The sequence below is a fragment of the Drosophila gunungcola genome, assembly GCF_025200985.1.
Source record: "Drosophila gunungcola strain Sukarami chromosome 3L unlocalized genomic scaffold, Dgunungcola_SK_2 000005F, whole genome shotgun sequence".
NCBI classification, from domain to species: Eukaryota; Metazoa; Arthropoda; class Insecta; order Diptera; family Drosophilidae; genus Drosophila; species Drosophila gunungcola.
The window spans coordinates 2,269,812-2,292,522 of record NW_026453180.1 but is presented as its reverse complement, the minus strand read 5'-3'; the positions used below and the strand labels follow the sequence as shown (position 1 = coordinate 2,292,522).

General features: G+C 41.9%; 8 protein-coding genes and 1 non-coding gene across 9 annotated transcripts; 3 read left to right on the top strand and 6 right to left on the bottom strand.

Moving 5' to 3' along the window:
• Positions 1–2,078: 2,078 nt before the first annotated feature.
• On the bottom strand, positions 2,079–2,150 carry Trnac-gca (transfer RNA cysteine (anticodon GCA)). The gene has a single exon. It is a non-coding gene; the product is annotated as a tRNA-Cys (tRNA).
• A 1,347-nt stretch (positions 2,151–3,497) lies between these two features.
• On the top strand, positions 3,498–6,908 carry LOC128259407 (major royal jelly protein 1). The gene is made up of 3 exons (XM_052991761.1): positions 3,498–4,050; positions 5,600–5,796; positions 6,280–6,908. Exons 1-3 carry the CDS (start codon positions 3,604–3,606, stop codon positions 6,821–6,823), a joined length of 1,188 nt encoding a protein of 395 aa, XP_052847721.1. The 5' UTR covers positions 3,498–3,603; the 3' UTR covers positions 6,824–6,908.
• Positions 6,909–7,204: 296 nt separating this feature from the next.
• On the bottom strand, positions 7,205–8,219 carry LOC128259144 (uncharacterized). Its single transcript, XM_052991338.1, has one exon. It carries the CDS (start codon positions 8,211–8,213, stop codon positions 7,266–7,268), a length of 948 nt encoding a protein of 315 aa, XP_052847298.1. The 5' UTR covers positions 8,214–8,219; the 3' UTR covers positions 7,205–7,265.
• A 649-nt stretch (positions 8,220–8,868) lies between these two features.
• LOC128259307 (peritrophin-48) lies at positions 8,869–10,464 on the bottom strand. Its single transcript, XM_052991614.1, has 3 exons — positions 10,455–10,464; positions 9,866–10,143; positions 8,869–9,501 (listed from the first exon to the last, which is right to left on the bottom strand). Exons 1-3 carry the CDS (start codon positions 10,462–10,464, stop codon positions 8,869–8,871), a joined length of 921 nt encoding a protein of 306 aa, XP_052847574.1.
• A 439-nt stretch (positions 10,465–10,903) lies between these two features.
• Positions 10,904–12,586, bottom strand: LOC128259489 (uncharacterized). The gene is made up of 2 exons (XM_052991880.1): positions 12,315–12,586; positions 10,904–11,850 (listed from the first exon to the last, which is right to left on the bottom strand). The coding sequence occupies exons 1-2, from the start codon at positions 12,342–12,344 to the stop codon at positions 10,987–10,989; spliced, it is 894 nt and encodes a 297-aa protein (XP_052847840.1). The 5' UTR covers positions 12,345–12,586; the 3' UTR covers positions 10,904–10,986.
• Positions 12,587–13,248: 662 nt separating this feature from the next.
• Positions 13,249–15,585, top strand: LOC128259487 (protein ecdysoneless). The gene is made up of 2 exons (XM_052991875.1): positions 13,249–13,616; positions 13,697–15,585. Exons 1-2 carry the CDS (start codon positions 13,334–13,336, stop codon positions 15,475–15,477), a joined length of 2,064 nt encoding a protein of 687 aa, XP_052847835.1. The 5' UTR covers positions 13,249–13,333; the 3' UTR covers positions 15,478–15,585.
• Positions 15,533–16,275, bottom strand: LOC128259491 (rRNA 2'-O-methyltransferase fibrillarin). Its single transcript, XM_052991882.1, has 2 exons — positions 15,841–16,275; positions 15,533–15,781 (listed from the first exon to the last, which is right to left on the bottom strand). Exons 1-2 carry the CDS (start codon positions 16,172–16,174, stop codon positions 15,582–15,584), a joined length of 534 nt encoding a protein of 177 aa, XP_052847842.1. The 5' UTR covers positions 16,175–16,275; the 3' UTR covers positions 15,533–15,581.
• Positions 16,276–17,077: 802 nt separating this feature from the next.
• On the top strand, positions 17,078–21,340 carry LOC128259486 (xylosyltransferase oxt). Its single transcript, XM_052991874.1, has 3 exons — positions 17,078–18,026; positions 18,332–18,492; positions 19,018–21,340. Exons 1-3 carry the CDS (start codon positions 17,216–17,218, stop codon positions 20,800–20,802), a joined length of 2,757 nt encoding a protein of 918 aa, XP_052847834.1. The 5' UTR covers positions 17,078–17,215; the 3' UTR covers positions 20,803–21,340.
• On the bottom strand, positions 21,252–22,604 carry LOC128259490 (elongator complex protein 5). Its single transcript, XM_052991881.1, is given in 4 exon segments — positions 21,252–21,611; positions 21,683–21,804; positions 21,806–22,383; positions 22,446–22,604. Coding segments are annotated over 4 exon segments (843 nt in total). The 5' UTR covers positions 22,495–22,604; the 3' UTR covers positions 21,252–21,517.
• Between the last annotated feature and the right edge of the window lie 107 nt (positions 22,605–22,711).

Genomic DNA, 22,711 nt, shown 5'->3' with positions numbered 1-22,711 from the left:
AAACTTATTTGCATAAGCTGGATACCAGAGATGGTAAAAACTTAATAAATACCATAGATAAAATTATTTATTACCTACCAAGTTAAAATAAAACTTAAATCAACAATTATAAAATACATTTTACAATTGTAAAAAATATGTAAAACAAGTTCCTTAAAAATGTATTACATAGACGCTTATTACGACACACTTTGTAAACATTATAATTAAAACCCAACCAAGCCCCACAAGCTTTAGTCAGAGATTTCAGCCCCCAAACCAATATTGTTACAACAAACAAGTTCATTAAAAATTCATTATATATGTTTGCTTATAACCAGACATTCAGTAAACCTTTTAATTTTACAAAACCTTTTATTACAACCCAACCAAAACCCACAAGTTTAAGTCAAAGTTTTCAGCCAGCAAACCAAACATGCAGTCGTAGTCATATTAATCAAAAAACATTTAATAAAGAGGCTTACAGTGGCAGTACAGGGTATTAAAAAGTCATCAGCCGGCTAATCAAGTTAATCTCCCCATACATTTAGTTGCTCGCCTAATTTATGTGCTTTGCTTTCACTTTGCTGGCTTTCTTTCGTCGGCCAAGTTTTGTTTACGTCTGCTTAAAGTTGTCCACTCTCTTTCGTGGCTCTTAACCTTTTGAACAGCGCAAATGGTTCGATGAATTGCCATAATTTAATTTCTTTATCCAGTGGCTCAGCTCGGTTTAATTGTTTTGCAAAAATTAAATTCAGTTGGCTGGTTGGTTTCATTTCTGACTTGCCGACAAATTGCCCTCAGCAACTTGCTACGTGTTCATCGGTCTCCATATTGAATATTCAATTTTTTTATCGCAAAATGCAATCATTGAACATTTATAAATTCCCTACTTGTACGCATCTTTCAACAAAAAGGAATAAATATTTTTTTTGTTTGGGGTATGGGAACTTTAATTGTTGACTGAAACTACAAAAACGGAAATGCATTAAGTTAAATTGTATTTTATATTATTTTTTTGACTTACCCGTTTTTTTTTTATTTAATAAAACTTAAAAAAGTATACTAACACAAATAAAAACTTGATTTTAAAAACAAATATTGAGTTTTTATTAATTAGTTCGTCAATGCACGTAATTTAATTGAAACAATTTAACAAAAGAAATTTTTGTTAGCCCAAGCCCATTATAAATTATAATTTTTAAACGATCAGTTATTAAGCTCGATGACAATTTTAATTTAAAAAATATTATAATATCATTTGCAAGCATTACAACCAAAGGAGCCTAAATTTAAATAGTGTAAGAGTAATTAGTTTAAAAATAATGTTTATGTATATTATTTGTATCTTTGCTTTGATAAAAAATATTATTTAGAGCACGAATACGCTAAGACTTGTGCCCCGTTGAATTTCCATTTTGATATTTTTGTTTTATTTATATTGAAGCACATAAATATTTATCTACAGCTCAGTTGGTGCCGATTCCATTGACTGACAATGCCGCCCACGCATATATCACATCAGCCTGCTTTTGGGCATGTGTGTGCTATTTAAATTGGGGGATTACGATCAGAGGGGGAAACTCAATTTATTAAAATGGATTTGGCCAAAATTCAATCTGCATGTAAGTTGCCATAATAGACACTCCGGGGTCGGGATGAATCAATCGCAGCCATGCGAAAGCCAAGTGCGACCCCCAACAAGAGAAAAGGGTTAACTCGGGCTTATGAAAATGTTGACCAGCCTGTGGTCATTTCATTTTTACTTTAAGCAGATTAAACTTTTTGCGATTTAATGGAAGCCGAGAGTGCGAGGGCTGGCCATAATTCGATGCACGTGCTGCTGCTCCGACTCCGAAAAAAAAAAACGGTCGGAGGACAAACAAAGGACCTTCTGGACACCGAATCCACCATCCGCCCACACAAATGTGTCAACGCATTTTTTATTTGTTATTATTCGATGCGTGGGTTCTTTACGAGGTCATTGTCCATTTGTCTGGCGGGCACACCTTTAATGTAAGCCCCCCGCAAACTGACTTAATCCACTGAGCGGGCTAAGAAGACAATAAAAACAAATATGGGGGAAAAAATAGAGTTCCAGGGGGCACCCGGATTTGAACCGGGGACCTCTCGATCTGCAGTCGAATGCTCTACCCCTGAGCTATACCCCCGACTTGATTCCACTCGATTTGGAGTGCCTTTTAAGAGCCAATGACAAAGATAAAATTGCACATTCGCATTTATCTTAAAATAGAAGTGAAATCAATTTAAGACAGATTGTTAATGAAACTCTTCTGTGTGATTCACTCCGATGGTGGGGCTTTTTATTGATTCTCCGTTTGACTTGCAATCTTATCAGCGCACGGGGCACCCCTTTCCCCACAACTTTCTCCTTTCCCCCTGGCAAAAAACTGATAGCTGCAGGCGGGCTGGCAAATGGCAGATGTTTTTGTCAGCCCCGAAATAGCTGCTAGCACGAACCAAGTAACTGGAAACTTTTTTTCCCTCGGTCACAGATACAGGTCACAGACGTCAGCATTGATATTGATAGCGAACTTTTGGGCCACTTTGACAGCGGCAACTGTTTCGCCTGTTGACCCCTGAACTTTGCCTGCCAAAGGGTGAAAACTTGCGTTTCGCTCCGGTTGCACAAATGATCGGTGGTTGAGAGAAACAATTTCCACATTTAACCCATTTATTTCAAGGAGGTGAAAGTTGATTGTGAAGAGTTAGCAAGAAGCGTTCAGATAAATAAAATAGAGTATATTAATATATTATTTTTATTTTATTTTTATTTTTAAAATCTTTTGGCTCTTTGCTATAAACAAAACTTTTGGAATTGTAAATATTTATTTATTAACATTTATTTAATTTATTTTAATATTTTTAGCGTTAAATTAATCTTAACCGGAATAAATGGTTTATCAAATACAGCTTTTTTTGGCCTAGCCCATCTATTAGTACATTAATAAAAGTTAAATAAAAAGGAACAAATTTAACAAATCAAATTACATTTTAATGGAAAAATGTAGAAAATCAAATAAAATTTAAAAATTAAGTAGTAAGTAATATTAAATTTAAAATGCGGACTGGCCTATTTTTTAAGCACAGCAAATCTGGTATAAGCTTAAGAACAAATATTATTTTGCTTTTTATTTAAACTTAAAAAGAAACAAGAAGTAAAGCATTGCTAATCTATTAAATGTACCTTATATAGAAAACATTTTATATTTAACTCATCTCAAAATGCACACTGTGAGGGGGTTAAATGTGAAACTGTTTTCCGTGCGGGCTTCCGCATTGCTTAGAAACCGAGAGAAGCAGTTGGGCTTAGAGGTCTGGTCGATTTCCGGCGTAGGCCAGACGTGCTGGCTGGTAACCATTCCACTCTGCTCCAGACAGACACTTGTTTCCCCCTCCCCGTGTTTTACCATCTAACGACCTTGCTGCAACACGCTCCAACTTGGATGGCTGCAAAAATCATCGGCTCTTATATATAAATGCAAGTTGGGCTGGCGCTCAGACAGTTTTATTATTCTGGCCAAACGTGGCTCTCCAAGTGCTGAATCTATACAATATATATACATAGTTGTGGCTGAGTTACCCCGAAGGAAACCAGTGAAAATGTCGCAGCTGCCATTGCTGCTGCTTATAGTTTATGCATCCGTGGTTTTGGGAGCATACAGTTCGTCCACCGATGAAGCTGGTTCGGCAGATGCCTCCAACTCAATTGGGGGAACCAAGTGCGACAAGAATCCGCTAAGTGAACTAACCTTTCAGCTGAGTGGAAGCAGTCTCCACTGGCCCTGTGAGTCCACCAAGAATATATACGTCCAGTCGGGCAGATATGTGCCCAGAAATGTGATTGTAACCCGGGCTCAACTGCAGCGGGATTCGGCCTTTGTGGCCTTGCCAAGGTATAAGCAGGGGGTGCCCTTCACCCTCGGCAAGGTCAACCTGAAGAAGGGCGAGTGCCTGACCAAGATAGCTCCATATCCTTGCTGGGCCATCCAGGAGGAGGGCAACTGCCAGGCCCTTCAGTCCGTCGTCGACATTGCCGTCGATCCGAATGTGAGTGCAATTAACGCCTGTACAGTCGTTCACTTATTTTTTGTAGCCACAGTCAAGTTGTCTTATCCAAACTGCAATTTCTGCCTTTAATTACGGATTGCTATTTCTTTTTTTGGGCTGCCACTTTGTGGCACTTTCCTTTAATGGTTTTTAAATGCTTTTTTCATATTTTTATCGTGGGCGGTGGAAAGGGTAACAGAGGTACTCAAGGGTTATTAAAGACTTTTTATAAAACATATTATCATCCTTTTAAGCCTGTCCAAGTATTGCTTAGTACATATTTAGATATTAGGCATTTGATAAATTTGAAAAAAAAAAATATTTTTATTTGGCAACATTTTCAAAATCATCGTCAGATATATATTTTTTAAAAACAAGTCAAAAACAATTCCGCATAAAAATAAAAAACAAATATTTTACTGCCTAAAATGGGTTTTTCTTCTTTTTATTTATTATGAAAGGTCGAAAAATTTATATAAGCAATTAAATTTAATATTTTTAACTTCTTTGAAGTATTGCTTGTACATATAAATATACATGGTATTTGATAAATTATAAAAAAATATATTTTTTATTACAACAAGTAATTGTAACATATCCAATTTCATTATTATATATTATAAATAATATCAGGGACTATTATATGTTTAATGTGATTGATAAATTAAAAAATATATATATATATCATTGGCTAGAAAACGTTATTATAAAAATGATAATATAATTCCAAGGTATTTTTTTTCGATTAACCCTTCAGTGCAGTCTTTTTAACTGCCCATCCTTGTTGGCGACCAAAAATTGCTTTTTTAATCAAATAAACGGGGCGACAAAAACAAAGAGTTTTAAATGAAATTCATGCCTGGCAATTGGTGCCGGCACAACTGAAGAGACTGTATAAACGGATAAACGGGGTGAAAAAGTGTATATGTAAATGGAATATTATAAAAGGGCAAGAGCTGCAGCTGAAAAATGCCATGTAAATGCAGTGAAAGGTTCTCAGAAATAATTTGTTTGTCACATGCGATGTCATCAAGTTTTGTGTATTTCAATTGCAGTTTACAACTATGAAACTTAAATGGTTGTCAATTTAAATATTAAATGTCCTTTGCAGATGTAAGTGAGATCTTAAAAGCCAATGATAAAGATATAACAAAATATTTACATGTTTACATACTGAAAACAATATCTTACATACTTGCGATCCGCGCAGCATTACTGCAAGTTAAAAATTTCCTTCAATTATTATTGCCCTCAATTCGTTCTCATTAAAAATGCCATTCTCGTTTAGCTGCATTTATGCAAATCATTTCTTTTATTTACACAAAAGTCGACATAGCAATAGCAATAACAATCACCAGCAGCAAACAAATAACGCAACTGTATTTATTTATTTGCGCAATTTTCCATTCAGCGCTTTTTGCTGATATCCATTTTATTGCTACGAGTGTGGAATTTTCAATTAACAGCCAGGGCAAATAAAAACATTAAAAGCAATGAATATAGACCGCCAATTGATAGCAATTAATAATTGTTTTTCTTCGTGTTGTAGGGACTTTTGTGGGCCTTGGACGTGGGCATTGTTAACACCTTGGAGCAGCCTATCAGGAGGTGCAGTCCCAAGATCGTGGCCATAAACACGGCCAACAACAAGGTGGTCAAGAGCATCGACCTGAGTGACCTGGTCACCTCCGAGAGCCGCCTGCAGTTTATTGTCGTCGACTACTCCAAGGACAATAAGCCATTCGTGTGAGTTATAGCACTTATTTTCATTTGTATGCCTTTAGGAATTTAAAGTGTCTCGCGGAGAAGGGTATAATGAACAAACACTCTTTTATTACATTTTTATACATATAAATTAAAGTACAATTTTTTGGCATTTAGTCTCTGTAGCTCATTAAAATTTCTGTTCGCATCAATTATGTATTTAAAAAACTTTTTAATATATGCTCGAAGCCATAAATAATCCCACAATATATTTACAAAAATTCCTTAACAAATAAATACATATGTATTCATATACAAAATATAATTCGGGCATGACAACTCAAATTCAATTACAAACTTAGCATCTATAATTACCAATAATAATCAATAAAACAAAAAAACACCACATCTTAATTAGAAGTTCTAAGAAGTGTGGCTGTAATCTCTTACTGCAACCAATTACAAACGAATTACCCAATTGGAAATATTATATCTTATCAAATTTTGCCTTATTTCCAATAATAGTTATGTGGCTGATGCCGGAGCCCGCAGTATCCTGGTGTACGACATCACCGGCAACAAGTCGTACCGCATTGTCCTGCCGAAGGCCACCGCTCCCACCAGCGATGTCCTGTACGTGGCCCTCACCTCGAAGCCCGATGGCACCTCAACCCTGTTTTTCAGCTACCTCAGCTCACCGCGACTGTACTCCATAAAGGGCGAGTACCTGCGAGTGGGTCAGGGGGCAGGTTCCATCATCGATGTGGGTCCCAAGCCCTATGGGAAACAGGCTGTGCTCCTGGGAGCCGACGGAGGCACCTCCCTCTTCTTCCGCTACAAGGGCGAGAATGATATTTACCTGTGGGACTCGGAGACCTGCTTCAAGGCCGCCAATCTGCAGGAGGTGCAGCGCGGTGGCGACTGCCGCCTCTCCACCCAGGTCCTGCCGGGACACAAGCGATTCATGTGGGCGCTGGAGAGCAACTTCCACGACTTCATCTCGGATCGAACGGGCTGCAATGGAGCCTCGATCGTCCTGCATCCCGTGGTCAGGGAGTGCGATGACTAGGGATCGCAGCTCTTCATTAGCTCTAAGATTCGCATTGAATTGTTTTCGTTATTGGGTCAAAGTAAAATTTGGTGATTGCTTAAAATGTTGTCATGGGAAATTATTTACAATTGCATTGATGGCATAACAATAGGATATAAATATATATATAAATATATTTTTATTTATTTATCAAACTTTTAAACAGGGTAAGTATCATATACTTATTGATACCTATTTTTAACTACTTGACTTATTCAGGTACTCTTACTCTTAAAATGATACACAGAGTCTTGGGCTATTATATTTAACTGCATACACGTTGTAAGGTGTATGGCAATTTATTATTTATTATTTTATCTATCTTCTGAAAAGGTTCCTATATTCAGTAAACAGAAAGACAATTGAACCAGCATTAGGGCTTCAAAATATATTTATGTTTATATTTATATAATTCATCATATTACTCTTCTTGGCACACCGAAATATCTGCGTTAAAGTAGTGTCCCTTGGGACAATCAAACACCCTCAGTTCCTGTTCGATGCATACGCAGTACTCATTCTTATCGGTGCTATTGGGGCAGGCAAGAACCTCGAAGTCCTTGCACTGATAGATCCTTTCAGACACACAGGTCATGATTCTGGTATCGAAGTGGAAACCTGAGGGACAAATAATAACCTGCTGTTCTCCCTCGACGCATTTGCAGTATTGAATCTCCGAATTTGGGAATGGACATTCGTATCTGGTCTTGTCAACGCATTTGCTAGGCTCCTCGACTTCCGATCCCATATTCTTGAAACCACTGGCAGGAGCACAACTGTAGCCGTTGAAGAGGTAACCATCGCGGCACTTCATCATCAGTGGATACAGAGAGCTGGCGGTGTCATCGGTGTCACCGATGCAGACGTAGAAGTACCGATTGTCCGCCGCCCAGCCACCGACTTGTCCGGACCGAGTGCAGGTGAACTGCTCCTCCGTGCACTGCTCACTTTCCCGGGGAAGGACGCAGGACTCGCCGAGAGTGGAGTAGCCAGCTTCATTGGAGCAGAGATGAGGGGTGTCCACACCCGAATCGCTGCACTCGTGATATCTCCTGCAGTCGTAGGGATCGGGGAAGAGGCCCTCCTGCTGGCAGTGGAAAGGACCTCTTTTCGGCACCCTGCACTGCGACTGCCAGGTGCATCCGAAGGTTCCCTCATCGCTGCAGAAGAAATTGTGCTCCGACTGGCAGCCGAGCATCGAAATCGTGTTCCAGTTTCCACTGGCTTCGCGGATGCAGTAGCCCAAAGTGGTGCAGTTCAGGCAAACAAAGCCGGCCAGGCGCACATCCTGGCAGGGATTATCATCAGCTTTAGCCGATCCAATCGCCACAGCAAGCAAGAGAAGGTATACCGAGAGTAAAGAACTCATCTCGAAGACTGTTTGTTCTTTCAACTGGGAGACTTTCTTTTATAGCAGTACCCAATCAGCCAGATAAAATGTTTTGGCTTAATTGAATAGATAAGCTCTTAGAAACATAGTATCTATTTGGTAATGTACCCAATTTCAAGTAAAATACCTATAGGTATGGCTAAATCTATATGATATTTTTCAACTTGAAGATTTATTATTTTTGCAATAAACAAGTGACACATTGATAATTTAGATAATTGAATTTTTTTAAGCTAAAATTATATAATTATATATATTTAAAAAATCAACAGTAATCTTATTTTTGATTTTGTATATACCTTTTTTTCATGTTTATAAAATTACTTTACTGAGAACAAAATAAAATAGTAAGTATTAATATCAAACTTAAAAATGGATAAAAATAAAAGCGAAAACTATTTAATTTGATTAATTACTTTGTTTTTAAAAGTAAGGAAATGTTATTTTTTAAGTAGTTTGTTGTTGTACATTTGAATTACTTTATGGTTTCAATCAATCAAAGCCAAACATTTAGATACAAATTAGTGCCTTCGTTTGGATTTCTAAAAAAAAATATTTTTTTTAAGAGCATAAATACAGCGTTGTTATAAATATAAAATTCCAACGATTTTATTTCAACGATTTAGAACAAAGATTAACAAGTTCCTGAAACGCACCCAAAAGAAGTAAGACTAAAGATGGTTCCTCCCAAGCATCTGGAATACTGAATATCACTGCCTCTAGCGCGGCAATGATAATATCCAGAACAGTCAGTGGGGTCCCCAAATAAACCATATCTCTGACACTTTTCAGAAGACGGCTCCAAATCGGGTAGGTCACCAGAACCAGACTTCAAGCAAAGTTTGTGCTCGGTATTGAAGGTATATCCATTTGGGCAACTATTTTGATGGAATTTACCATCTATGCAGAGGCAAAAGACGTCGGTGGAAGTTAAATTGGGACATGCAAATGGTTCATATTCCTCCTGGCACTCCACAGTTCCAATTCTGCAAATCAAGCTATTGGCATTGAAGTAGGTTCCTTCGGGACATTTCTTTATCTGTAGATAGTTATTCTTGCAAAGGCAATACTCATCCACAGCTGTAGTTATCGGACATTTGCCGATTTCGTAATTGGTACAGTTAGTGAGGTCTGTAGAAACGCAAGTTTTGATTGTTTCATTGAAGTAGTAATCATCTGGACAGGATTTTCCACTATCTTCCAATCGATACTGCTGCAGACTTGCACTTCCCAATTGATATGACAGCAAAACCAACAGAAAAACAAACAGTAGAAATATTTCCATTTTGAAAATGTTTGAAATGGACCTGTTCAACCGCTTCTTTTATAGGTGCAGATTGCAATGCTGGAAAAATGTTTCATCATAATTAAAAGATAAACTTCACTGAAGACCAAGAATAAATTCAATCTAATGAAATTCTAAGAGCTTGTTGGAGCACTTAACAAGAAAGAACAAAGACAATTAGGACTTCTGCATGGCTTTATTTTCTGCAAAATTTTTTAATTAAAGTTATATGAAGCTTTCAACATCACTTTTAGGTTTTTAGGCAATGTTTTTGATCTTCAACAAAAGTGTATCCAATTAAGCACTCATTTTGGCGTAATTTTCCACCTATGCAGAGGCAAAAAACCCGATTTGACGTTGTATCTGGACATTTAAATGGCTTATAATCCTCATCCTCCTGGCACTCCACTGTTCCAATTTTACAAGCCAACTGATTGCCATCGAAGTAGGAACCTTCGGGACATTTCCAGATCTGAAGGTACTTGTCCTTACAAAGGCAATACTCATTCACAGCTGCAGATATTGGACACTTTCCGATTTGGTGGTTCTCACAGTTTGTGGGGCTCACAGAAACGCAGGTTTTAATTTTCTCACTGAAATAGTAGCCATCTGGACAATCCAATCCTGTGACAAAATTTATTGGAAGGAGAACAACAAGCACACCGAGCAGTAAAAATGATTCCATGATGAAAATTGTTTAAATAAAGCAGTTCGGCACTTTCTTATATAGGACCTGATAATCAGGCCGAGAATGTTTCAACTTAATTAGTAGATTAAAAATATATATTCCACAAGCTAATAACCTTTTTGAAGAAACTGTTACTGCTGAACAAATTAAATGCTTGAAAAGAAACACGCTTGTAAATAAACATTAAAAATATCAGATTTTATAAAATAAAAAAAAACAAAAATTTGGTTTTGCAATTAGTTAGTACCTTTGTACATTGTGATTACTTTATAATTTAGTCAATCAACACATGTAGATAAGAAATTATTGCCTTCGTGTTTTTTTTTTTAAATAAATATGATTTTTAACTACCCAACAAATCTAAAAAAACATGTCGAACTGTTATGTTGTTTAAGTTGTTCCTTTTAAAATACATTTTAAAAATTCACTAAAATGTATAATTAAAACCATTTTTCCATAATTCAAAAAATTTTATTGCTCAATGCAAAAGTTTTAAAAAAACATGTCATTTAGTTTACTGTTGATGTTTATTCTGCGAATATAGTTTTTTTTATAAATTATATTTTATAAAATCAGTAAAATGTATCATCAGCAATATTTTTTCCCTATTTTATAATCAAAGTAATTATAAAATTGTTTTTCCTGATATATAATTATAATAATTATATAATCTTATTTCCAAATATATATGTGATTAGTTTGTCGTTCACTTGACATTTTATTTAGGGATAAGCTTTCCCTTTTGAAGAAAGCAATAAAAATACAATAAAGTGTGTGCTTTAGCAAGTTCCCATGACACAGGAGGACATTTCCGGGCGGAAGTGTGTGCCCTCAGGACAATCCATATGCCGCAGGCTGCCATTTAGGGCTGAACAGTAGTAGTACTTCCGGCAATCGTTGCCGTCGGCTATCAAACCCACGTGCTGACAGGTGCTGGGCATTACGGAGAAGTCCGAGTCATTGGGGTCCTCGATGCTGACCGATGGATCATCGGTGTTGGGCGGCAGGACATTCGATCCACTGCGGCAGACATAGTCCACAAAGGACTCGCCATCATTGCACCTGTGCAGCGAGGGATAGATGACGATGGTATCATTCAGGTTCTGATTAACCGTCGACTTGCAGACGTAGAAAATATTCGGATTCGTGGGCCAGGGGGCCACGTGTCCGGCGCTTGGGCAGTAGTATTGTCGCTGCAGGCAAACCGAGTCACTCAGGGTCAAAGTGCACTGACCCGTTCTCGCATCGAAGGCCTTGTCGTTGCCACAATCCACGGCAGCCGCCACCAAAGTGGCACCCACAAAATAGCACATGTGGTACTTCTGGCAATCGTATGGATCCGGAAAAATGCCCTGCGAGGTGCACTGGAAATTGCCCTCGATGCCAAAAGGATGACAAGGTCCCGTCTCGTTGGTGCAGCTCCCCAGCCTCGCATTACAATAGTATCCATTGGCCACGTCGCAGGACTCCACGGGGATGTTCACCCAGCCATTTGAGTGGCGCACACAGGTGGCCAGAAGTTCGCAGGATTCGCAGATGGGCCCTGGACTCTGGCGACCTTCGCAGGAATTCGTCTCCCGCGGCTGTATACGCCGAGTGGTCACAGTGGCTCCCAATAAAAGAGCCACCAAGTTGAGCAGCAGCTACGGGAGAGGAATTTTCATAAAAAAACTATTTAAAATGTTAAAAAAATCATATGAGAAATCTATTACAGAAATCGAATTTATTATATATTTTTTGTTACTTCTTTTATAAATTATGAGTCAACAATGTCGTTACTAATTGTATTTATTAGTTAAGGAAAACAATATTCTGATGAGAAAAATACAGTAATTTTTTTGTAAGCCTTTTTATTATTACAATCCCACTATTTTTAACGGAGAATATTTGGTCATCTTAAGTTAGATTTTATAGCAATCCAAATGTAATATTAATAAAATAAGTAATAATTAATAAATAAAATAAAAAATTTAATACGAAATATTAGTTATATCTCTTTCATGCAAATGTTTATTTGCTATTAAAAATTGATTGGAATAATAAAGTATTCAATGACAATAACAAAAAGCCTTTAGCTTATCCCTTTCTTAAATACATTAACACATACCAGGCTTACTAGTAGTTTCTCCAAAAACATGATGACGTAATCGCTTCCGTTTTTTTTATTTTCTTAGTTAGTTTAGGTCCAACTCCCACGAGAATCTTCAATTGTCTGATTGCAAGCTCCTCTGGTGACAGCAATAAAAGCCCCAAAATAGCAGACTTTAGATAGCGTTTTATATCTTTTTGTTGTTTGTTTGCCTATCAACTTTCGAAAGTCAATGGGAGTTGGGCAAAGTAACAATCTCTGCGACGATTCTAATTACAACAACTAGATTGGAATGCCGCAATGATGAGTAAGTAAACCATTTTGACAAAAAGCACTAAACCTATCTGGATCTGAGTAAAGTGGGTGTTTAATGAGTAAACACATGGGGAATTGCCTAGTGAAAATATTTAGAGCACTTTTAAGTGATTTTGGATCAATATTTGGCCTTATTTTCTTTCAATAAAGGTGTTAGGAATGGCAAACAAAACGAAATCGTTGGAATTTAAGGTTTTTTAAAGAAAGGCAGATTTAAATTTTGTCTCTATTTTATTAATTTTTTGAATAGAATCAGAATTCTCGAAAGCGAATCGAATCATTCTCCATTTTTTAATTATAACTTTTTTTTGGATAGTATTTCCTATTTGTGATTTCTATCGAATGCTATAGTATCTATAGTATTCAATTCTAATAAGAAAATTCTATAAGATTGAACTGTAATGGATTGTGTCACCGCTAACTGTTTATTCAAGTTGTGAACCAAAGTCTCTGCAGAATTAAAATGTTTTCTCATACTCTTAAGAATTGTTTAAATTATAATAAAAGTCGAACAATAAAAATTGTTTTTGCGACATCATTAAAGATTTTAATTGTTAAACATGTTTGAAATTAACAACATTTTTGAACTTAGCGGGCAAAGTGGATTTTTTAGTGCTAAATCAGTGTTGGTCGTAAGCATTTGAGTTACTTTCCAATTTCCCCACCTGGTAACACCAAGCCAAAGGAGCAATCCCTTCCCACGCACAGAAAAAGGACAAAGGATGAGCAAGATACCAGGGTGCAATAATCTGGAGTTCGTCCGCGAGGAGGACTACGTGGAGTACTACATATTCCCCAAGATCCCCGAGAACATGAAAGACGAGGCGATTGTGCGCAAACTAATGCTCCAGGTGCGCACCGAAATCTCGGCCATCGTGAAGGAAAAATCCATGGAACGGAGCTATCTGTGGCACAAGGATGAGTTCCAGCTGCAAATCCGGATGGGCAGTGCCGACGAGCGGCTGCTGAATGAGGAAACCAATCCGGAAGAGGAGGAGGAACTGGGTATGATGCACTCTAGAGAAGAGATGTTCTATAAATAGTCTGTGTTTTTGCAAACCTAATGCATTCCATGCCCCGCCCAGGTGACCTCCCGCCCCATTTCCACGGCGTAACCCACTATGGTGACAACATCAGCGACGAGTGGTTCGTTGTGTATTTGCTCACGGAAATCACACGTGCTCGCGGGGATTGCATTGCCCGTGTCAGCGATTCTGATGGGGAATTCCTTTTAATAGAGGCGGCGGATTCCCTGCCCGACTGGGCTTCTCCGGAGACCTGTGAGCAAAGGGTCTACCTAGTAGGTGGCTGCCTGCAGCTGCTGCAGAACTCCTCGGGCCAGGAAAAGCCACTCACCATGGCCACTGCTATACAGCGTATACGCTTGAATCCCACTTTATATCGCTGCTCGCGGGAGATCCAATCCAGCATTGATGCGCGGCTTAAGGAGTACCAGATTGCCCAGCCGCATTTCTCCATACATCGACAGGTGCTGGAACTCCCGCACAGTGCTGCCCAGTTGCTGAAGCAGCGTCCCAGGCTGCTCTCCTCGGCGGTGAGGGCCTTGTGCGATCGGGATTCCCTAGATGTCAAAGCATTGCGCACAATGCGCTACTTTCCACCGGAGGCCAGGCGCCTGCGCACCAATGTTCGGTTTACTCGCTGTCTCTATGCCATGTTGTCGCACCAGCAGTATCTCCCCGATAAAAGACTCGGTTGGAACCTAACTGATCCCGTACTCGAACCAGAGCGTTACAAGGAACAACTGCTAGGTGTAAAGCTGGCCAGCGGCCTGGAAATCTTAGCCACACAGGCCAAGCGAGTGGAGGGTCAAAAGCTGGAGGAGATGCCCGCCTGGCGCGCCTATCTGCGCAGTCTGCAGGCCAAGGGTTACTTCCGCAAGAACGTCGAGGGCAGTGCCGAGTACCAGGAGCTGCTCAACAAGGCCAAGGACTATTTTCGTGGCAACCAAGAGCGTTTTCGCACAGCCTCGCAGGCTGGAGCTGAAATCCTCGACCTGTTGCTCCATCCAGCGGAGTCGGCTTCAGAGGAGCTGCGCGATGAGCAGAACAACCTGCAGCCCAGCGACTCGGATGAGTGGCTGAACATCAGTGCCGAGGATCTGGACTCCATGCTGCAGGATCGCTATGGACCCAAGAAGCTCTACAAGCCGAATGGCCAAATGAATGCCGAGGAGTTCACCAAGCAGCTGTCCGAGTTTCTTGACAGACAGTCCAATTACGAGGGCATTGAGCATCGTGGCTTGGAGGAGCAGGAACTGCTGGACTCGGACGATGATGAGCCGCCGCCACAGGCCAGAACTTCCCCAGGTGGTTTGGGTGGCGGTAAGGTCAAGAAGAATCCCTCCATGCGCAAGGCCTGCCAGCGCAATTCGCTCATTCAAAACGAGGAACCTGACAGCACTCATGTGCGGAACTTCCTGGACTTTGTCATACCCGAGGACAACTGGGATTCCACTTCGGAAATGAGCGACTATGCGGATGAAGACGACATGGAGAGGAATCTGAATGCGCTCTCGGGGGGAGGCAGTGTTTTCCCCCTCGACCGACAGATACAGTCGTATATGGAACAGATGGACAGGGAGTTGGCCCAAACCAGCGTGGGCAAATCGTTTCATGGCAAGAAGAAGACTCCTCCGCAGGCGGACGAAGAGGATTTCGATGACATCGAGGACTTTGAGCCCATCAACATCAATGTAAACACCCTACGCAACATGATGGACAGCTATCAATCGCAGATTGGCGGCGCCGGACCCGTTTCCAATCTATTTAGCGCCATGGGCGTAGGCATGTCGGCAGCTGGCGAAGATCAGGAGCAAAAGGACATCTCCGAGTCGGCCGTTTAAACGGAATTTACAGGGTTTAGTCTGTAGTCTATAAGTCAAATTAAATAAACATAAATGTGAATAATTTTGAGTGTAATATGAAGAGTGTTTGCTTATTTTGCTAACTAATCCTTGGATGCAGGCACAAAGTTTCCATAGTCGCGTCTGACCTTCATGGGTGGCTCATTGTTGGGTGGGTCACTGCGTGGGTTATGATCATGGGACCGCTTTTGTCCACCAAATCCGGGACCGGATTCTCTGCCTCCTTCATAGCGATCCCGATCCCGACGCTCTCTGGGATCGTATCTGTTGTGGCGGCGATTGTCTGTGGATAGAAGTGGGTTAGCAAGCTATATTTAGATATGCAGCTCCCTGGGGACTCACCCCTGAATCCTCTGTCCTGGTTATTGTGGTAACCAGCTCCTCCTCGTCGCTGCCAACCTCGATCGCCGCCTCCCCTGCGATGACCATTGTATCGATTGTACGGGTGGTGGCCACCTCCTCCTCCGCCGCCCGCAAAACCGCCACCACTGCCACCACCTCCTCCTCCGCCCATCCAATTCTCCACAATTGGCGGTTCCGGCAAAGGTTTGCTGCAGTGCGCCATAAACTCGGGATCGTCGTCTGTGAAGCGACCCGCAAACTCCTGTTCACATGACTCCAGGAAGTTGACGTCCCTGTCGACCAGGCGGTTAATTTTTCTGTTCGGATCCACCATTATTCTGAGAATTTCAATATTAATTTCTTTTCCCCGCTGTGTTTTTCATATGTTCAACGCTGGGTGCGCCCAACAGCACTTTTGATAGTCACTAAGCACAGCTGTGAGTGCGTTCAGCAACGTTATTGCAGTGATTTTCGTCAAGTCACAAAAAATCACTATATTATTATTGGTGATCACTTATTTTTTTTCGCAAAGATGTTATAACGTTAAAAGGCTAAGTTTTGTTCGGTGTTCTGCATAAAATAACTTTAAATAAACTCAGCCAACAATATGTATTATATTGGTTTGTTTATATACAAGGTTAGGATCAAAAACTTGTTCCAAACTTATATTTAAAATCTTAAAGTTGTATTTGGACCTGAACGAAGGTAAATAAAGTAAGTAGAATTGATCAGAACCAAAGTCAAACAAAATTACGAATCAGGTGAGAAAATAGACTGCATAGAAAGGCATTAAATAAATAATATCTTATATCTCATTTGCTGTTGCTCTTAAGGCTATAAATTGTTAGTTAACTTTAGAATTTATTAGATTTTTTTTAATAAATCAATAACTTACAAAAGACTGAAGACACTGATAGTACAAATTAATGAACATAAATTTGGCACAATAAAACTTTATAACTATATTTTTCGTAATAAAATCTTTTCTCACTTGCCAAAATATGTACATAATAAAATCGGCACGTCTTTAATTAATTTATATTAAAGCAAGCTCAATGTAAATTTAAAACAAAAGTATTTTACACCAATAGCTTATTGTCCAGCAGTCAGTTTAAATTCAACTATTGAGTATGTTTAAAAAAATTTTTTGGAATAAAATATTTAATTTATTTCATAAACAATCATTTAATCCAAACCCTGCTGAACGCGCCCATGTCAGCACTGTTACTTCAAGATTTTTAAGCTCGCCGCAGTGCGGTCACACTGGTCGAAACGCAAGTGCGGGGGTCGAGTTTTCCTTTCCGCGGAAAAATGCCATTGATTAGCCAGTCGAAGAAATCCCGATGCATTGCCCGCCAGCAGTAGATCGCAGAACATGTCCCCGCCTCGTTGCCACTGGAATATCACGGATTACAACCCACAGAGGAGCCACAGCAGAGAATCCGGTGGAGGAGGACGAAGAGCGCCACCACTGAAGATTCCAACATTAGACATGGAGCAATCGGTGTCCACCCGCTGGCTGCGACGCTATCGCGCCTTTTTCCTCATCCTGCTGCTCATCGTGGCCATCCAGCTGTTCCTGGCCTACAAATCCCTGGACATTGTGGGCGGCGGATCCGGCTCCGGATTCGATGCGGCTGAGGTGTCCACCAGACCACCGCAGGCTCAAGCTCTGGAGGGGAGTAAGCCGGCACCGGGCCGGACCAAGCTGACAACCCAGCAACTAGGCTTCCAGCCGGAATGCGACATCCTGGCCAGGGAGGCCATTTCCGCCCTGCAGCGCGCCAAAACGAAAGACTGCCGAGAACATATCGCCCGAATAGCCTGCTCCATTCAAGCTGGAATCTTCTATGCCACCCAGCTACGGAGCAGCTGTCCGGCGGGCAATCACACGGCCAACGTGTCCCTGGGCTGCTACAAGGACGAGAAGGATCGCCGGCTCCTGGCCGGCTACTACAGCAGCTCCAAGACCTCCAATTCTCCCGCCAAATGTGTGGAGTTGTGCCTGCAGAGTGGCTATCCCTATGCAGGTGTCCAATACGGACGCGAGTGCTTCTGCGGCTTTGATACTCCTCCCAGCGCCGCCAAACTCCCGGATTCCAGCTGCAACACCAAGTGCCTGGGCAATGCCAAGGAGATCTGTGGTGGCTTCTACGCCATGAACATCTACGAGACCGGCATAGCCAGTGAGTTTTGTGCTTTTATTTTAGTATAGTTCGTAAATGTTGTTTACCCATAATATAACTATTTGCTTGCGGTAGGTGATATTCAGCTAAGTAATCTTCCAGATTATGAGAGCAAAATCAACTGGATATTGTGTATGTGAAACTTATGTCTTCTTTTACATAGTTATCTGTACTTTTCCTGTTTTATTATTAGGCCACGTCGGTATTAAAGATAATTTACTCACTTATTGTTCTAAGATTATATCAGCTTCATAGTGAGCACGTAAAGCCAGTATATATATTAAAATCCTTGTCTTCTGTTGCAGAGTTCACTGCCCAGCTGGCGGCCACCACTCCTCCGGATGAAACGAAGCGCGTGCGGATCGCATTTCTGCTGACACTCAATGGAAGAGCGCTGCGTCAGGTGCATCGACTGCTGAAGGCGCTCTATGCGCCGGAGCACGTCTACTACATCCATGTGGACGAGGTGGGTCAACGGCCGGAACTCGGCAATTAAAGCGTGCTCAATTAATTGCGCTAATTTGCACAATTTAACACACTGACGACTAGAATAGTTGGCCACTGAAATTGATTTGTTTATGGTATGGCTTACAGCTGTATCTGAAAAGCCTTGAACTACATACATAGTTACTGGTTATTTAAAGTGTCTTGTTGAATACATAAAAGTGCACAATCAGCGGTGCATTTAATTTACATTGTATACTAATTGCTTTGCCCACATAAAAATGACTAAAACTTAGTGTCGCAAGATCTGGTTTATTAAAATATCTACACTGGCGGTTTGTCGGTTATTTTGGTTTCGTTTTTGCATTGATTAAATTACATTACATTAAATATAGTATTATAAACTTAATTCGAAACTAGTATCAATTTAATTAATTTAAAAAAGGTTAGCAAAAGCTGATTAGATAGTTCCTTAAGATGTCGTTTAATGCTAATAACAAATGTAAATACTAAAATGTAATTAAATTGTCCTTGTTTTCTCGTTCAGCGCCAAGATTACCTGTACCGGAAGCTGCTGGAGCTGGAGTCGAAGTTCCCCAATATCCGACTAGCTCGCAAGCGGTTCTCTACGATATGGGGAGGAGCCTCCCTGCTGACCATGTTGCTGCAGTGCATGGAGGATCTGCTGCAATCCAATTGGCACTGGGACTTTGTGATCAACCTGAGTGAAAGCGATTTTCCCGTGAAGACGCTGGACAAGTTGGTGGATTTCCTAAGCGCCAATCCGGGCAGGAATTTCGTCAAGGGCCATGGCCGAGAGACGCAGAAGTTCATCCAGAAGCAGGGATTGGACAAGACATTTGTGGAGTGCGACACGCACATGTGGAGGATAGGAGATCGCAAGTTGCCAGCGGGAATTCAAGTGGACGGAGGCAGTGACTGGGTGGCGCTATCGCGACCTTTTGTGTCCTACGTCACGCATCCCAAGCAGGAGGATGAGCTGCTGCAGGCTCTTCTGAAGCTCTTCCGGCACACCCTTCTGCCAGCGGAGTCCTTTTTCCACACTGTGCTGCGGAATACCCAGCACTGTACCAGCTATGTGGACAACAATCTGCATGTGACCAACTGGAAACGGAAGCAGGGCTGCAAGTGCCAGTATAAACATGTGGTGGACTGGTGCGGCTGCAGTCCGAATGACTTCAAGCCGGAGGATTGGACCAGGCTGCAGGCCACGGAACAGAAGTCACTCTTCTTTGCCCGCAAGTTTGAGCCGGTTATTAACCAGGCAGTGCTGCTGCAGCTGGAGGAATGGCTCTACGGGCCGTACACTAGTGAATACGCCAATCTGCATGGCTACTGGCAGTCCCTGTATCACCACGAGGATGTGCATGGACTAGGAGACGATTTGGCCAGGAGCATAGGTGACAGCGTAATGCGTCTATCTGCCCGTCAGGCAAAATTGGATCCCATGGAGCTGATAGAACTCACGCACTACCTTCACCGGGATCAGTACAAGGGCTTCCTGGTGCGCTACAGAGCGAGAGGATCATCGGGGAAACCACTCCACCTGGAGACGCGAGTGCGTCCGGTGCAGCAGGGAAAGTTGGCGAGAAATGCCCGCTTCAGCAGGAGATTGCGCAACTTTGAGGTCTCCACGGACTTTGATCAAAAAGAGCAGGTGGCCCGCAACTTTGGAAAGCTGTTGGGTCCCCAAAGTGAATTGCTACTGAGCTACACACTGCAGGGATCTGCAGATTCCGGAGCAGCTTCGCATTCCTACAACCTGACTCTGCTGTGGATCGATCCGCTGGGTCGCCTGCAGGATTTCAATGAACTGCATGTGGAAGACACCACCAGCGATGTGATAAACCATTCGAAAACCCTGCTCAAACATCCAATTACACCTGGGATCTGGACAGCCAAATTGATAGGACGCAACTCTATTTATGCACAGCTCAAGTTCCTCATATCACCAGTTGCCTACTACAGAGGCTTTCCCTTGGAGAAATCATCAGAAGCAGAAAAGCTGAACGCCGGATTGGCAGTGGCTTTGCCCGAGGATTTTGAGATGCCCGTCGAGTGGCAACAATATCTGCACACCGACGACGAGCAGTTCACCATGAGGGAGGAATCCCTGGCACATGGAAGACTGCTGGGACAGGAGCTGCACAGTTGGATAGACCGACTAGTGGGGCAATTCTTTCAGCTGCGCGAGAGTTGCGTGGTGGAAGCAGCGGACAGCACAGAAGTTTCCCTGCCACTCTGCAGCGATTCCGCGTGGAGCTCACTGGCTGCCGATCCCAAGAGCGATGTGGATGCCCTGCTCAAGTGAGCCCATTGCCATGCATCAGCCACCTCAGTTTTGTTATTAATTCTATAGTGTATATACTCGCCAGGATTTTGGATACCGATCCACTAAATAACCCTTTTTTTGACAGCTCCTTTTACTACTCAATGTTTTTTCGTATAGATTGTTGTGATAAATGTGAACTTTTAAGCGCCATCTTGACCGGATGCGGATCACCGCCGCTCCATTTACGATTTGATTTGTTTCAATAACTAGAGCATAGCATTTTTGAAGTAGTTAAGTAGGTTAGGCTTGAACTTGAACGCCTTGTAAATACAAATACGCAACGCAATGGACACCAAAAGATCGCAGATTGCAGCCAAATATCGTGGAGGTAATCCAGCGTTAGCTCTGTACATAACGTTAGCTAGACGCAATTCCTTAACTAAGTCATAAGCTAGGGCACCACCACCACCACCAGATAGCAATTGGAATCAGTTGTATATTCACAGAGTTTCTTCGATTTTTTGATTCACATATCAAGTTATCCAAAATAAATGAGCAATTCTACATGTGTACTAAAGTGTGGTCGTTTCAAAGATTCATTCAGCTTGCTCCTTGTTTTTTTTCGGAGATAAAACACACCCCTTGGCGCAACTTTGGGGTCGGAATTCCAGGTATTTGATGTATTTAGTAGGTTAGACTTAAGTAGACTTAAAGCCAAGGCTATTTGTACTGCCGTTCGCTGCTGGCGGGCAGCCTAGATGCACAGATCCTCGTCCGGATCCTCCTCATCGAAGTCGTCGTCGGCATCGGGCGTGTATATAATGTTGCCCTCGGACGGCTCGCTGGTGCTGGAATATTGGAGACCATGTTTTGTTAGTACGAAGAATAAAAAAAAAATAATTTTAGATCATCTACTCACCGTTCATATGGCAGGGTGAGTGCATTGCGGGCCACCACCTCATCCTCGTCCAGCTCGATTTTGAAGGTGCTGCTTGCGGGCTCTGGAGTCTGTTGCTCCACCTCTGGTGAAGGCTGTTTGCTAGGGTGAAACACTAGCTGGAAGTCCTCCGTCGATTGGGGTCACCTGGAACTGGGTTTTGGTGACCTGACAGGCGAAACGCCGGTTGGACACCCCGCCACCTGGTTTCCGTGATATGAGGGAGAGCTGCTTGTCCGTCTCCAGGCGAAGGACCAACTCGGCCAGGTACTCGCAGCCGGCCAGGATGTAGGCGGCATGGGGATGCTGCAGGTGCTGCGGGGAGGCCCAAAGGAATACCCGACGCACATGCTCCGAGCGACGCAGACGATTCAGGAAGCCAAAGATAAAGGCGGGCGACTGGTAGCACAGCAGATCGGCCAAAGTAGGCAGGATGACATTGAAGCCTTGGGAGAAGGAGGATTTGGAGCTCGGAGAACCCGGATCTGCTTCTCCCGCCAGAGGAGTGGTGTTGTTATTGTTGTTGTTGCCGTTGGAGCACTCGGTGATAAGAGCCTCGAAGGTGGCCACGTGCTTCAGAGTGACCCCCGTGGGCAGGGTCTTGATGGTTTCCGCACCCTGTCCCTGTTCGTGCAGCAAACTACCGATGAACTTGGGGGCAATGCGCTCCCGATTTAGCTCATCTATAATTGGTTGGCGAGGGGAATTACTTGGCAGGCAAGTGGGGGTGGTATCCAAGACTCACCTATTACGAGGACCACTTTTTGTTTGGTCACCAGCAGGTTGGAGAGCATTTTGCCAGCATTTATTGTGTGATATATTTGATTATTTCAAAATTGTGCTTTTTTTGATGAAGCTGCGCTGCTAAGTGCTGTTAATCAAAAGGCGTTAGGCCATTTTCACAACTGTAAAGAGGGTCTCACTGGCTTAGTTGGTGCTTGGCAGGGCTGGACACTAATTCTTTCTCTTGATTTAACAAATATAAATATTTTTCAATTATTTAAAAAACTT